Here is a 14,302-nt window from a genome sequence, read left to right on the forward strand (position 1 = left end):
TGCAGAAGAAAGGGACAGCTTTATGCTTAGAACAGCACAAATTAACTTTTGCAGCTATTGCTTATTATCCTTTTTGGTGTGACACAGGGTAATGAAAGAAGGATTAAAATCAAAGAGCAAATTATAAAAATTGCAATTCATGCTGAGCTAATCAGCACCAACTTACAACTTATTAGTTCTATCCAAGAGTATGTTCTCTGAGATTAAGTAAATGTGTATTTTTGGTCAATGCATGTAAAGTTGCATGTGTGTATCTCTCCTTTTTTTTTAGGGTGAGCATATCTGGATAGTTTTGGATGGACCTGTTGATGCAATATGGATTGAAAATCTGAACTCTGTTCTGGATGATAATAAGACCCTCACTTTGGCCAATGGGGATCGTATTCCAATGTCCCCCAGTTGCAAAATTATTTTTGAACCTCACAATATTGACAATGCTTCCCCTGCAACAGTTTCTCGCAATGGGATGGTCTTCATGAGTTCTTCAGTGTTGGATTGGAAGCCTATTTTAAGGGCTTGGCTTCAAACGATACCTGTAACGTACTCTGATATCCTATGGAACTGCTTCAATGCTGTATTTCAGGTACTTAACCACTTCAAAAAAATTTGCATTTCTTATTCTTTATTTAATGAAGCATTGTTTCTTCCTAAGTGTTTTTTCAATTATTTACTTCTCTTTGTTTATATACTAAAATAAGCTTGAAGGATTTAAGAAAAAATAAGAAAGAGAAAATTATCTCTAACATTAATGGATGTGTGAAACTATAACAGATGAATAATTTGAATGCTTTGTTTTCTCTGCACAGGTTAGTTGGCAATGAGGTGTTAAATGTGTGATTATTTTATAATGCATGTTGGCAAAATAGAGATGTTCTCTTTGGCTGTAATAGTTACTTTCCATTTTAATTCCTGTTAGGATGCATAAAAGGGAGTGGATAAACTTCCTTTTTTATTTTAAATGTAAAGAAGGAAATTTGGAAATAAATTAAGCTGGATTCATTCTGGTGGAATCTTTCTTCATTTTGACTAAAACAGGAATGCATTTGGTCCATTAATTATTTTAAAAAGACATGCTACAGTTTGAATTAATTCTGTAGTGTAGTGAAGCTCAGTATAGGTGATTATAGTGATGTCTTCTGATTTTATAGACCATGAATCTATTCCAAAAGAGATTTTTTTAGATGGCATCTCTTTGATACGTTCTCTGACTAAATCATGTTCATAGAATCATAGAATCACCAGGTTGGAAGAGACCCACCGGATCATCGAGTCCTACCACTACTATCAAACACTAACCCATGCCCCTTAGCACCTCGTCCACCCGTGCCTTAAACACCTCCAGGGAAGGGGATTCAACCACCTCCCTGGGCAGCCTCTGCCAGTGCCCGATGAACCTTTCTGTAAAGAATTTTTTCCTAATGTCCAGCCTAAATCTCCCCTGGCGGAGCTTGAGGCCATTCCCTCTTGTCCTGTCCCCTGGCACTTGGGAGAAGAGCCCAGCTCCCTCCTCTCCACAACCTCCTTTCAGGTAGTTGTAGAGAGCAATGAGGTCTCCCCTCAGCCTCCTCTTCTCCAGGCTAAACACCCCCAGCTCTCTCAGCCGTTCCCCATAAGGCCTGTTCTCCAGCCCCCTCACCAGCTTCATTGCTCTTCTCTGGACTCGCTCCAGAGCCTCAACATCCTTCTTGTGGTGAGGGGCCCAGAACTGAACACAGGATTCGAGGAGCGGTCTCACCAGTGCCGAGTACAGAGGGAGAAGAACCTCCCTGGCCCTGCTGGCCATGCCATTTCTGATCCAAGCCAAGATGCCATTGGCCTTCTTGGCCACCTGGGCACACTGCTGGCTCATGTTCAGTCGCTGTCAACCAACACCCCCAGGTCCCTCTCCTCCAGGCAGCTTTCTAGACAGACTTCTCCTAGTCTGTAGCTGCACAGGGTTGTTGTGCCCCAAGTGCAGGACCCGGCATTTGGCCTTGTTAAACCTCATGCCATTGGACTCTGCCCAGCGGTCCAGTCTGTTCAGATCCCTTTCAGATCCCTCTGTTCAATCAATAGATCCGATTCCTGACTGGTTTTCCCCTCCATTTGGCCTTAGCATACTGAATAATTAAAAAGGTTTCACTAATACTATGGATGATTTTACTCAATATTGGGTCTAAAAGCATAAAATCAGTAGTATACTTTTTTAAATTGCATGGAAATTCTTGTTTTTAATTTGGAATTTTTTGAAAAAACTTTTACAGCTTTGCAATCTTTAAGCATTGTTATCTTCTGATTTCCCCAACATCTGTGGAACAAACGCAACCTCCTTATGTAGCTTGCTTTCCCATTGGCTCTCTCCTGCCAGCTTACTTGTGGTTTCTCCTGTAATGTTTTTCATTGCTCTTGGATTTTACAAATGCCAATTTTTAATGAACTTTGAGGGCCATTTCATAAAGTTTATTTATAAATCATTATAAAAGGAATTATTACTACAGGTTTTGAATGCCTTGAATGTTAGCAAATGTCTTCTTACAGTTATGTTTCATTTTAGTGCCATTTACTTTAAACCTAATGTTTAACAAGCTATTTATTTTGTTCTAATGCCGAAGTATAATTATATGACATAGTATTTACTGCAGCAGCAAGAGGAACAATTCTGATAATGAATTTCAGAATATGCTCCCTAAGTAATGCATATGTGGGTCAATTTGCTACTTCTTTGCCACAATTCTATTTATATTTTATGCTACAACTTGCTCTGAAAACACAATAACCACATTTAAAATACCCAAGCCTGAAGCAAGAGCAATAAAGTCCAGAAAAATATGTATTTTATTAGATTGAAAGATGAAAATGCAGTGAAATATGAAGTTAGTTCTGTGCTGAAGGCTGCCTTTGGAGCTATCGAAATGTAAATGAAAGCTGTCATGCTGTCAGTTTTCTTCCACTTTTAATGAGCTGTCTTTTCTTCTCAAATAATAGAGGCTATAACAGTGCTCTTACGGATCAGGGTAACACCAGTTTTGTATAAGGCTCTTTTTTATAGTTATTATTTCCCCCCCCATTGCAAAAAATGGATAAATTCTAGAAGAAAATTCGTGAAATAAGATGAAACAACTGTGGTAGTCAAACTCTAAATACAGACCCTGTTGAATTTTGTATTAAGAAAAGCATGGATATGAGCAACTTACAAATATCTGATTTTTGGAAGGAAATAAAGATTAGGCTACAGACAGAAAAATAGTAAGTAAGGAGAATCAATCTTTAAGTATACCTATAGAGACCTTTTGAAATCAATCTAAAATTAAACCAAAATAGATAAAAGACAATTTCTGTAGTAATTCCAATTTGCTTACAAGAAACACACCTTTATGCTTATAAAAACAGTATTTGTCACTGAAAGTATGCATATAGGATAAAATCATTACTAATGAAGGAAAGCAGGTAGCAATAATGTAGCATCAGGCACCACAGAATAATAGTTGTGTATCAGTGGAAAGAATTTATTCTTTTCATGTATAAATTCCACTGTAAGTAATTTTTTTATCTAAAAAGCAGGAGGTAGTCCAAAGACAAGGATAGAATTAAACAAACAAACTAACAAACCCCCAAAACAGACCTCGAAAAACAGACCTTATTTTGAATTATCTTTCAAGTCTTTTCCATGTCCACAATATTTTTCTTAATATGGTGATTGAGGGGTTGGATTTTCACCCTCCCGTTCCCAGTTCTTTTGCTCAGCAACATTTCCTGCTTATGAGTAATATCAATAAAGCCCCATCTGAAGTCTCTAATCTTAAATTTAGAAGCTATACTGCCAATTTCTTGTCTGTGAGTGCTACTGCTACGTATAAGCAACAGAATTGCATAGCTGATGGAAGTAATTATCTGAGACAGTTTTAAAGAACTGAAATAATTAAAATAATTACCTGAGTGGTGCGATTTAATTTGTCTGCAAAGTCTGAAGCTCAAACTGGTGATGACTGTTATGTGAGTAACATTAAGTTTCAGCATGTCTATTTATTGTTTAAATGAAAAAAATCTAGTAATTTTTATATCACACTCACTTTCCTCTTTTTTTATAAAAGCTGTTATTCTGGAGACTTCAGAGAATTCCTAAAAGCTCTCCACATTAAACCTCACCCTAATCTTATTTGGGTAAAGGCTGCTGTTGCCTCTGGAGCATAGAGTTGAATCCTAAGACTTTCTTAGCTTTAGTATTTAAATGCTGATGTTCAAATTAATAACTTGGCATCAGGTATTAATAACTTGGCATTATTTAATTGTTCTTGTGCTTGTCTAAACCCTTTGAGTATATTACTGGCTTCTTGTCCTAAAGAGCTTTCTACAGTTCAGTGAGTTCCACGGTGACAATATGATATGTGAAAGGGTCTTTTCTCTGATGAGTCTTTACCATCAGACTTCATTTTGAAGTCTTCTTTTAAGGGATAGAGAATACCTGATCCAATTTTTTCCACAATGTATGTGTGTTTGTTATGGCCTAACTAGTTTTTCCACACCCACATCCAAAAAAAATACCCTAATAAGTAGTTCATGCTAATTGCTGTCTTGGTCTTACATCCTTCTTTCAGCCATGTACTGTTTAAAAAAAAGGAGTAATAGAATATTAGTGTCTATGGACCAGATTTTTTTATTTTTTTCATGAAGTCAAAGAACAAGAATTACACAAACCTCACTGGAATCATAAGTACCATGAAACTCATTCTGTGAAAACTAGGCTCCTGAAAGTATAGACTATTTTGACTCATGAAATGTCTTTATTCTGAGTGCCTGAAATAAATTATTAAACAATTTGCAGTGCCCTATGAAACATGTAGTCTGTTTTAGAAATGAGGGAACTGAATCTCAGAGAGATTTAGGTCTGAGTTTTGAAGGTATTTAGACTCAAATCTCCCAAATTGCTTGCAGTGCCTTACTTCTCCCCATTATTTGTGCTGTCCATAATCACCTTGGTTAGTCATTTGAGCAACTTATGTACTGCTGAGTGCAAAACAGGCATTTTAAAGGGAAAGCCACAAAAAGCAGCACACAGAGGTGGAAACACTTTTGCTAGGCAACATGGAATAACAAAAAAAAGGGATGTTTGTTTCCTAAGCCTCGTTCCTTCTGTGTATGTCCACTTTCAGACTGTCACCTTTCTCAGACCAGTTAGCCATAAGCCCTGTTCTACATTAAGATGATTTTTCTGTTATTGTACATATCTTTGTTGTACCCTCTATTCTAGTAAGATGAAACTCAGGAGGGTAAGTAAAAATCTTGATTCAGTCTCTGTGCTAATAAATACTCAGCATAAGGTTCCTAGAGGTCTTTAGTGGCAAAAAAAAGGAAACTAAAAATTGGAACAAAGCTGTTGTGTATTTGGCTAAGCAGCTCACTGATTTTTCAAAAATACCTAGGTGATTGTTTACATCTTTGAGGGATCGAAGGTCTTCATTGTCTCAGCTTTCTCACTGACAGGACATGGCAGCTGTAAGTGGAGACTCCTCCAAAATCTCCCATAGGGTCCTTGTACTTTTACTTCCCAGAATGAGTAGGCGGAGTTGATTTCCAGATATTACAAAGGCAAATGGAACCCACAGGGAATTCTACTAAAAATTGTTAAATGAAGGTGAAAGTAGGCTACAATTTACATCATCCTATAGTATAGGTGGTGATTGATATTTTAAAAAATTCCGCATTGCAAATCTCAGAGGTGGCTGTACATCAGTTTGAAACTTTGCTAAAGATGTGGCAGAACGTGTGTGCGTTGGGTTTGTGTGACGAGGTTTGGGTAGCAGAGGCAGCTTCAGGGGTGGACCCATCTCCGGCCAAGCTCAAGCCCATCACAGACAGTGGTAAGACCTCTGTGATAACGCATGTAAGAAAGGGGAGAAAATGGTAGGGAGGAAGCACTGGAGAAGGAGACCCACCAGCCAGTCTGACCTGGCACAGCGGTAGAGAGAGAAAGAAGTGATGTGGGATAAACAGCCCTGCAGACACCAGCAGAGATCACTAAGTTCAGCGGAGAAGGAGGAGGTGCTCTAGATACTTGAGCAGAGATTCCACTGTCGCCCATGGGAGGGACCTCTCACTGGAGCGGTGGAAGAGGGTGAGGAGCCATCCCCCTGAGAAGGAAGGAGCAGCAGAGACAACGTATAATGAACTGACTGAACCCCTCATTCCTTGTCCCCCTGTGCTGCTGTGGTGGGGTGGGAAGTAGAGAATATTGGAAGTAAAAGTCGAGCTTGTGAAGAAGGGAGGGGTGGGGAATAGTGTTGCTTTTGGGATTTGGTGGTGTTCTGATTTGAATGGCAGTAAATAAGACTGATCTTATCCCCAAGGCGAGTCTGTTTTGCCTGTGATGGTAATTGGTGGATAATCCCTCCACGTCCTTATCTCAATCCACGAGTTTTGCCTTTGTTTCTTTTGATTCTTCTCCCCAGTGGGACTCAGAAGGAGGAGGGATGTGCGAGGGGCTACACTGCTTTTTGTTGCCGACTGGGACTAAGCCACATAGCTCTTTTTTGCCTGCTGGGATGCAAACCCACAACAGCTTGGCAAAGGCAGGCATCAGAGCCATTGCTATGGAGTTACATGAAGGAAGTCCAGGTTTTGTTAAAGTAAATTGCAAAATTCCCTTTGGATCCTGCCAGGGTTCTACAGAAAACCAAGAATGTTGGTTTCAAGAGGGACAGGGACATTATGGTGTAGTCAGAAGAGATCAGATAGAATTCTGTAGTGGCAAGGTTGTGCATTATATACGTGTCATTACAACAATTCTCGTACTTTTATCTTCCCACTACAAAAATGCCAATGTAGATTAAAATCCCCAGTGGCGTGCACAAGTGGCAGGTCCCTGTTATAACTGAAATGCAGTCTTCAAATTGCTCTTCTGGTAATTGCTGTATGGACTTTATATGAGTGATTCTGATAACTGTGGTACATCAAAGTTATTTTTCTACTATGTTATAGTTAGCAAAATTTCATGGTCTAGATCTGAATATTTATAATCCCAGAAATGGGGGGAAAATGTTGCTTGGAATAAAGTTTATAATATACTTGAAATTAAGAAACTGATTTCATCTTAGAACAAATAATACAACTGAATTGGGTAAACAGATTCTTTAAATTATGTTTTTCCTTTCCAGGATGTAATAGATTTTGTTTTCTCTGCTGTGACACCGAAAATTACAATTTTAGAATGTGGATACATCAAACAAGCTATTGATCTCCTACAGGTAAATAGGACGTTCGGTTTTCTTTCTCTTATTCTGTGTTGGGACATTGTTCTAGGAGGGCAGCAGTTAAATATTGCATCTACTTTGCAGGGTTTATTGTCTGACCGAGATGAGAAACAGCTCAGTGAGGAACATATTACTCGCTTGTTCGTTTTTGCTGTAATGTGGTCAGCTGGAGCTCTTTTGGAACCAGATGACAGGCTGAAAATGGAGCTGTTCCTACAGAAACACTCTGCAATGAAAGAACTTCCAGCTGTGAATGGAGAAGAAACCATATTTGAATTTAGTATTAGTTCCTCTGGCCAGTGGGAGCACTGGTCGAAGAAGGTTTGTATGCTATGACATGCTAAGCTTTCTTAATGAGTATACAAGAAAGATGTATTTCGTAAGAATCATGTTATTTTATTATTTAAAACCTCACGTAATTTCGTTAGGAAAATTAACCCTATCAAATGCTGAGGAGTTTCTTGTTTTGAAAGATTTTTTTCTTTTATGCATGAATATATTTTTGGCAAAGAATGGAAACGTGCATTTGAAATAACTTTGAAAGTGAAAAATAAGTGAGATTAGCTTTGTCTACTGTCTATCGCCCTACTATTTAAAAACTCCCAGCAAGGAAAAGCTGTCTTGATGTAATGGAGAACAGTGGAGTGAAAATATTGTGTTAGTCTAACACTCTTTTAGATAAGCTTGGCAAGGTACTGATTGATTAGAAATGGGGGCTTGACTTTCAGGAAGAAAAGTTTCTCTAATGTACATTTTACGTTTATATTCCGATGCAAACTGATTGTGTGGCCGGGTAAAAAGTCTCAAACTTTTTGTGTGTCTTTGTTGTGTAGGTCCCTGAATATATTTACCCTAAAGATTCAGTACCAGAATATACTTCCATTCTAGTTCCAAATGTAGACAGTGTCCGAACAGACTTTCTGATGCACACTATCATGAGGCAAGGAAAAGCTGTTCTGCTAACTGGGGAACAGGGAACAGCAAAAACAGTTATGATAAAGGTAGGTGGAATGGAAAAATGTAATATCTTTCCATGATAACATTGCAATAATTGACATTGACAGAAATGTTAAATTGAAGTGTAAAAGTAATTTGATTTTTCTTCAGATTACATGCGCACGTTCTTACTGAGACATTTGGCCAGTACTTACATGGTCTACAAGCAAAAAAACCACAAGTATCTATACTTTTGTATAAAGGTTTCTTTTAAACTTTGCTAACCATGGCCACAGTGTCATGTGGTAAATGCTCTTTCATATGCTTTCTTTTCTTTTTAGAAGTCAAACAGGAGATTTTGCTAAGAAAATATTGGTCCTTGGGGGATTTTTTATTTCCCCATGATGGCGCTGTGTGTGAACTATTCTTTTGTACACCCTTGTTGCACAGACATTCCAAACTAAGGAGAAATAATGAACTTCCTTCTTTACTCAGGGTAATTTTGCAGAGGGTAAATTTAGTGTTTATTATTTGCTCTCTTAATTCCTTCACTGTAAATTACATATTATTCTTTCTGTAGAAGGAAACAATAACGTAATTTCTATTAAATTAACAAATACACACTTTGCATCTTATAAAATGGTGCAGGTTATTCACAGGACACTTAGAAAATTAATAACTTACTACAGAAGAGCAAATAATCAAAAACCCGAACAAACCCAGATGTCATACCAAACTTGGTATCCCTTATTTGAAAAAATGCAAGTGTAGTGGTTTTCAGCAGGGTGTCTGTGATTTCCACGGGATTCTTTGGCCTCTTTGATAAATGAGAGGCTGCTAAATAAAACGGATTTAGTGTTAGGATAGCTGAATTTGCCATATAGGCATCTGTAACTCCAGGGGAGGATTTGCAGAGGTCTTGAAATTGAAAATAACTGAAAAACACTGCCCTAAATTAACCTTTGGCTTTCTTAAAATCTGGAGCCATTCTGTGTCCCTTAGCCATGTGCTTTCTGAGCCCTGACACAAAGTGAGTTGTACCAGTGCCAGTCATTAATACGACTTTTTCAGCTTGGTTGTTGATGCCAACATACGTGCCGGTGTAATGTCAACTTCTGTTCCTGGCACCATCTGGAGAACTATTTTAGCAGAGTGAAGAGGCGGGGTCAGGGTAGTGGTCTCGATATTCTGCATACTGGATTTCAGCCAGATACTGGCAACCTCCAACCTTCAGCTGCCGTTCCTGTCCCTAAAAATATTTGGGACCGATTCCTGGGAGTTGCTTACCCCATGTCTATTCTATAGAGCAGAGTATGTTCCTTACACGAGGGAGCATAATGCCAGTAGATATTTGATCTCATTTAAGGTTAGGAGTGAAAGTTAACTGCCTTCACAACTGTTCCCTGTCTGCTTTCACCTTCTGTAGAATTTTGCTTTACCACATCCCATAGAAAATAAATTTCCAGATATAAACAGCTGAATTAGTGAAAAAGTAACGACACTTCGCATAATAATCTTTATTAATCTGGAATAATCTTCAGCATTGAGTAAAGGATCAGTATGTATAAAAATAAAGAGCTTACAGCTGAGTGTTTTTTAAGCCCTTTACTCTCTGTACTATTAATTAATTAATGAATGGCAACACCCCTAGAATTTAAGGGAAAACTGGTATGTTAGAATTGAAAACAGCACCCAGAATCTGACAGTTTAACTAACAAAAATAATCCTATTAAATAATCTTTTGTTTTTTCAAAGACAGTTCTCTTTTATGTACCGTGGAATATTACTGTTACCATGTAAAGATTCCGAAATGCCATGAGTAAAACACCACAAACATGTTTTTTGAGTGGCTGTGTATTCATGGTTGTAGTGGCTTGACTGGAGCCAGCTGCACGACCCCCACCCAGTCATTGATCCCCTCCCACTCCTCAACAGAACACAAGTCGAGAGAAAGACAGGGAGGTCACTCACCAATTAACATCAAGGGCAAAGCAGACTTCACCTGGGGAAAATCGATTTAATTTATTGCTAATTAGAAATAGAATAGGATGGTGAAAACCAATGAGAACACTAAGAACACCTCACCCTTCCTTTCATCCCAGGCTCATCTTCACTCCCTCACTCTTGACTCCTCTGCCTCCTCTCATGCCAAGTGGCAGAGAGTGGTGGGCAACGGGGGCTGCAGTGAATCCATAACAGCTCCCTCCGCCTCTCCTTCCTCCTCATGCTGTTTTCTGCTCCTGTATAGGGTCGATTCCTTGGGATACAGTTCTTCATGAACTGCTCCAGCATAGGTCCTTCAGGAACAGACTGCTCCAGCTTTGGTTCTTCCGTGGGCTGCCAGAAAAACTGCTCCTGCATGTGCTGCTCTCCACAGGCCTCAGTTCCTGCCACTGTTCTGCTCTGACATGGAGCTCTGACATGGGCTTTCCACATAGTACAGGTTCCTTCAGAGCGCATCCACCTACTTTGGTGTGGGGACCTCCAGGGACCGCAGGATGGATATCTGCTCCAACGTGGTCCTCCATTGGCTGCAGGGGGATAGCCTGCTTCCCCATGGGCTGCAGGGGACTCTCTCCTGGAGCACCTTCTCTCCCTCCTTCTGCTCTCAACTTGGTGTCTGCAGGGCTGTTTCCCCTCACATTTTTTTCTCACTTCTCTCTGTCAGCTGCCATGCTGCGTTTTGCCATTTCTTACACGTGCTGAGGGGCCATTGGAGCCATCTGGAACTGACTGTGTCTGATACAGGGAGGCCCCATCCTCCTCACACCAAGCTGCCCCACAGCCCTCACTACCAGCACGTGGGCACCTGGACCTGTTATATTAGTTTTTTACAAACTGTTAGAGCCCCAAGGAGAGATCTGCACCAACCCATCAGCTGACAAGAGTACTCACTGAATACAGGACTTCGCACATACATTGCATGTGCAGATTGCTGTTTATGTGAAGTCCAAGGAAACCTTATTTATGAAGGCATCATTTTGTAAAATGAGATTGTTGTATCACATTATATCAACACAATTAACGATTTAACACGATTAGTCAAAATATATTCAGGAGGCTTAGCTCTGTCTTCCTTTCTATTGTAACATGGACTGTAAGTCTCACTGGAACTGTTCTTAAGGCACTTAATCAGCAATGATATGGGTTTATTTTTCTGAGGCACCAAATTGGGAACCTTTCCTCTTAGCTCTGTTATAAAGATAAGAATTTAAATGATATTCAAATTTGTCGTCTTTGCAGAAGAATTGAATCTTTAAAAGGAAGCAGTGTTGGAAGTCTGGAATTTCTAATACTAATTTTATGTCCCAGGACTCTTGCTAAACAAAATTATTTCCCGTGCTTTTCATATATGCCTTGGTGTGACTCCAGGGTTACATGTTTTTCCTTCCAATTCTGTTATAAAACCTCACTAAATAAGAAAAGTGGAACTTTGTTGCTTTAGGGCAGCAGCAGCAGCAGCTGTGGGAATTGTGTGCGTTCATAAAACCCAAGGATTTTTTACTTCATTAGGAGAGGGTAACTATGAGTAACTGCAATGTAGCTGGGTTTAATTTCATACGGTCATTCTGTTGCGTTGCTTTCATTTTAAGATGTGGTGCTGCAGTGTAACAGTGAAAAAGGATTTAGTTTTTCACTTGTTCTTTGCAGACTACTATAAAAGATTGTCACTAACAGCTTGAATGTAGAAACCCCCTGACAACTGCTTATGCAAGTTTTCACTTGTCTGCTGGTTGTAACACTTCATCAAGTCTGTTAAAACCTTATAAATTTTAATACCTAGAAACTTCATGCAAAACATTAACTGAGAGTTTGAATTTCATGTTGGAGATGGTATATTCATCTTAAATAAACATCTATTTGACATTTTGAAGTTAATAGCAGGACTGGCCTTTTGTAGCTGTCTGATTTTTGCAAGGCTGCTGAGCATCTGTGTTTCCCTTTTGGCTGAATTCGTCTGGAGTTACTGGTATCCTTTACTTAAAATTTGTTTTATCTTGCAGGATTACACAAGAAAGTATGATCCTGATGTTCACTTGACCAAATGCCTAAACTTTTCTTCTGCAACTCTGCCGAATATGTTCCAAAGGAGCATAGAAAGTTACATAGAGAAAAGAATGGGCACCACATATGGTCCTCCAGCAGGGAAGAAAATGACTGTCTTTATTGATGACATCAACATGCCTGTGATTAATGAATGGGGTGATCAGGTAAAAGGGAAGTGTTAACATTGGGGAACTGGTATTCTTAGCGTTGCTGCTGATGGAAATGCTGATCTGTGGATTGTTGAATACAGGAAAGTTTAGGAAAAAGGTATAATATGGACTAGGCCAAGTGCATTTACTAAAATCATAGAATCATAGAATCACCAGGTTGGAAGAGACCCCCAAGTCATTTTTTCTAAGAATGATACTCTGTCAGTCCCAAATGGTCAGGGTCAACATCAAGCCACTTGGTACAATCACTGCAGCTTTTAAGCCTTTTCCTTTGGTTACTTACAGAGCTTGCAGAATTTCCAAACTAGCTGTGCTAAGAGCCAATCTAAGAAAGGAAGCATGCAGATCCAGGGAGCAGTCAGAAACTGTTTCCTACTCCCATTCACTCAGGGCTTTAAAAGTACAGTTGCTATTAGGTGAAAGACAGCATCACAGCTGACATTGAAGACTAGTGAGATGTCTTGAGGTAACTGATAAATGAATACTTACAGATCTGTCCTCCAAAAATGTGACCTATATTCAAAGAAATTACTGCTGAGAAAAAGTAAGTTTTCTGCTCCCAATATAGCTCTGCAATCTTGTTCACTTGCTGCCATTATACAAGGGAATGCGTGACTGTACTTTGTCCTGAACTAATTTTTTGTCACTAAGCGCCTGTGTTAATCTGAATATATAGTATGGATTTAAACTTTGATGCGCTGAATTTTCTTAATAATATGGAAATCTAGTTGAATGTCTGACCTCATGTCCACAACTACTTAGCATGCGAAGACTGCATAGAGCCAATCCACTGCACCAGAGTGCTTGGTACCATGTTGCAATATCTGAAATTAGGAAAGATAAGAGATGTTTTTCCTTTTGCCTACTAATTTATTACACTGGAAATTTCTTCTTTCCTTTTGTTCTGAGTTGAGAACTCTGAAATACTTAACTGCTCCATTTCTTTTTTTATTTATTTTTTTCCATGATAACTAGATCACCAATGAAATTGTAAGACAGCTGATGGAACAGAAAGGTTTCTACAATTTGGAGAAGCCAGGAGAATTCATGAATGTTGTTGACATCCAGTTTGTAGCTGCTATGATTCACCCTGGGGGAGGTCGGAATGATATACCGCAGCGCCTGAAACGCCAGTTCACCATCTACAACTGCACACTGCCTTCCAGTTCCTCTATAGACAAAATATTTCGAACAATAGCTGAAGGCTATTTCTGTGAGCAACGAGGTTTCCCAGCAGAAATATGTAAACTGGCTTCATCGTTAGTATCTACAGCTCGAAAGGTCTGGCAAACAACAAAAGCGAAGGTATAATTCTATCTGTTAAGATGCCTTTGAAATATCTGTACCATGACAAAACAGTAAGACCCAGATCTTTTTTTACTGCCATGTGTTTTTATGCTTCATATTGTGAACCTGTGACCTGTATGTATAGCTGATGGCTGATACCTCTGTTCTGATTTTATTGCTATCAGCACCTAGTTAGTTGACTGAAAACACAAGCATTTGCAGTGCCTTCTATAGCTAACAGAAGATTTATGTTATGTCAGTATAATATGGTAAGCATAGCTGATAGGAACAATTAAGGGTCTTCTGTCTGAGAAAATGTCAAGGGTATAAGGAGCCATAAATTAAAAAAAATAGATAGGAAACACTTTGGATTATGAGAAACTTTAAAGATCTGAATTAAGGGAGTCAAATTTGGCAGAGACACAACCAGTTCAGAACAAATGAAATCTAATATGTATTGACTTCTAATTTTTCACTTCTTCAATTCAAAACAGATTGCAAAAAAAATTAACCACAATTTCTAAGCAAGTGCTACTTTGAAATAGAAAATAAAATGTATGCATGGAATGAAATTAAAAAATTTCCAACATAGAGGCTTTTGACAAATTCAGTCATTTAGTGAAGAAGTGATCTTTT

At 38.8% G+C, this 14,302-nt stretch overlaps 1 protein-coding gene across 1 annotated transcript in view; it reads left to right on the top strand.

Moving 5' to 3' along the window:
* LOC138718786 (dynein axonemal heavy chain 5-like) overlaps positions 1–14,302 on the top strand; it is a 148,716-nt gene that overhangs the window by 67,860 nt on the left and 66,554 nt on the right. Inside the window, exons 47-52 of the mRNA XM_069853348.1 lie at positions 272–583; positions 7,131–7,220; positions 7,311–7,547; positions 8,060–8,227; positions 12,167–12,373; positions 13,355–13,684. Coding sequence (XP_069709449.1) covers positions 272–583; positions 7,131–7,220; positions 7,311–7,547; positions 8,060–8,227; positions 12,167–12,373; positions 13,355–13,684 — 1,344 coding nt within the window. The remainder of the gene's footprint in view (positions 1–271; positions 584–7,130; positions 7,221–7,310; positions 7,548–8,059; positions 8,228–12,166; positions 12,374–13,354; positions 13,685–14,302) is intronic.

Source organism: Phaenicophaeus curvirostris, chromosome 3 (assembly GCF_032191515.1).
Source record: "Phaenicophaeus curvirostris isolate KB17595 chromosome 3, BPBGC_Pcur_1.0, whole genome shotgun sequence".
Classification (NCBI taxonomy): domain Eukaryota; kingdom Metazoa; phylum Chordata; class Aves; order Cuculiformes; family Cuculidae; genus Phaenicophaeus; species Phaenicophaeus curvirostris.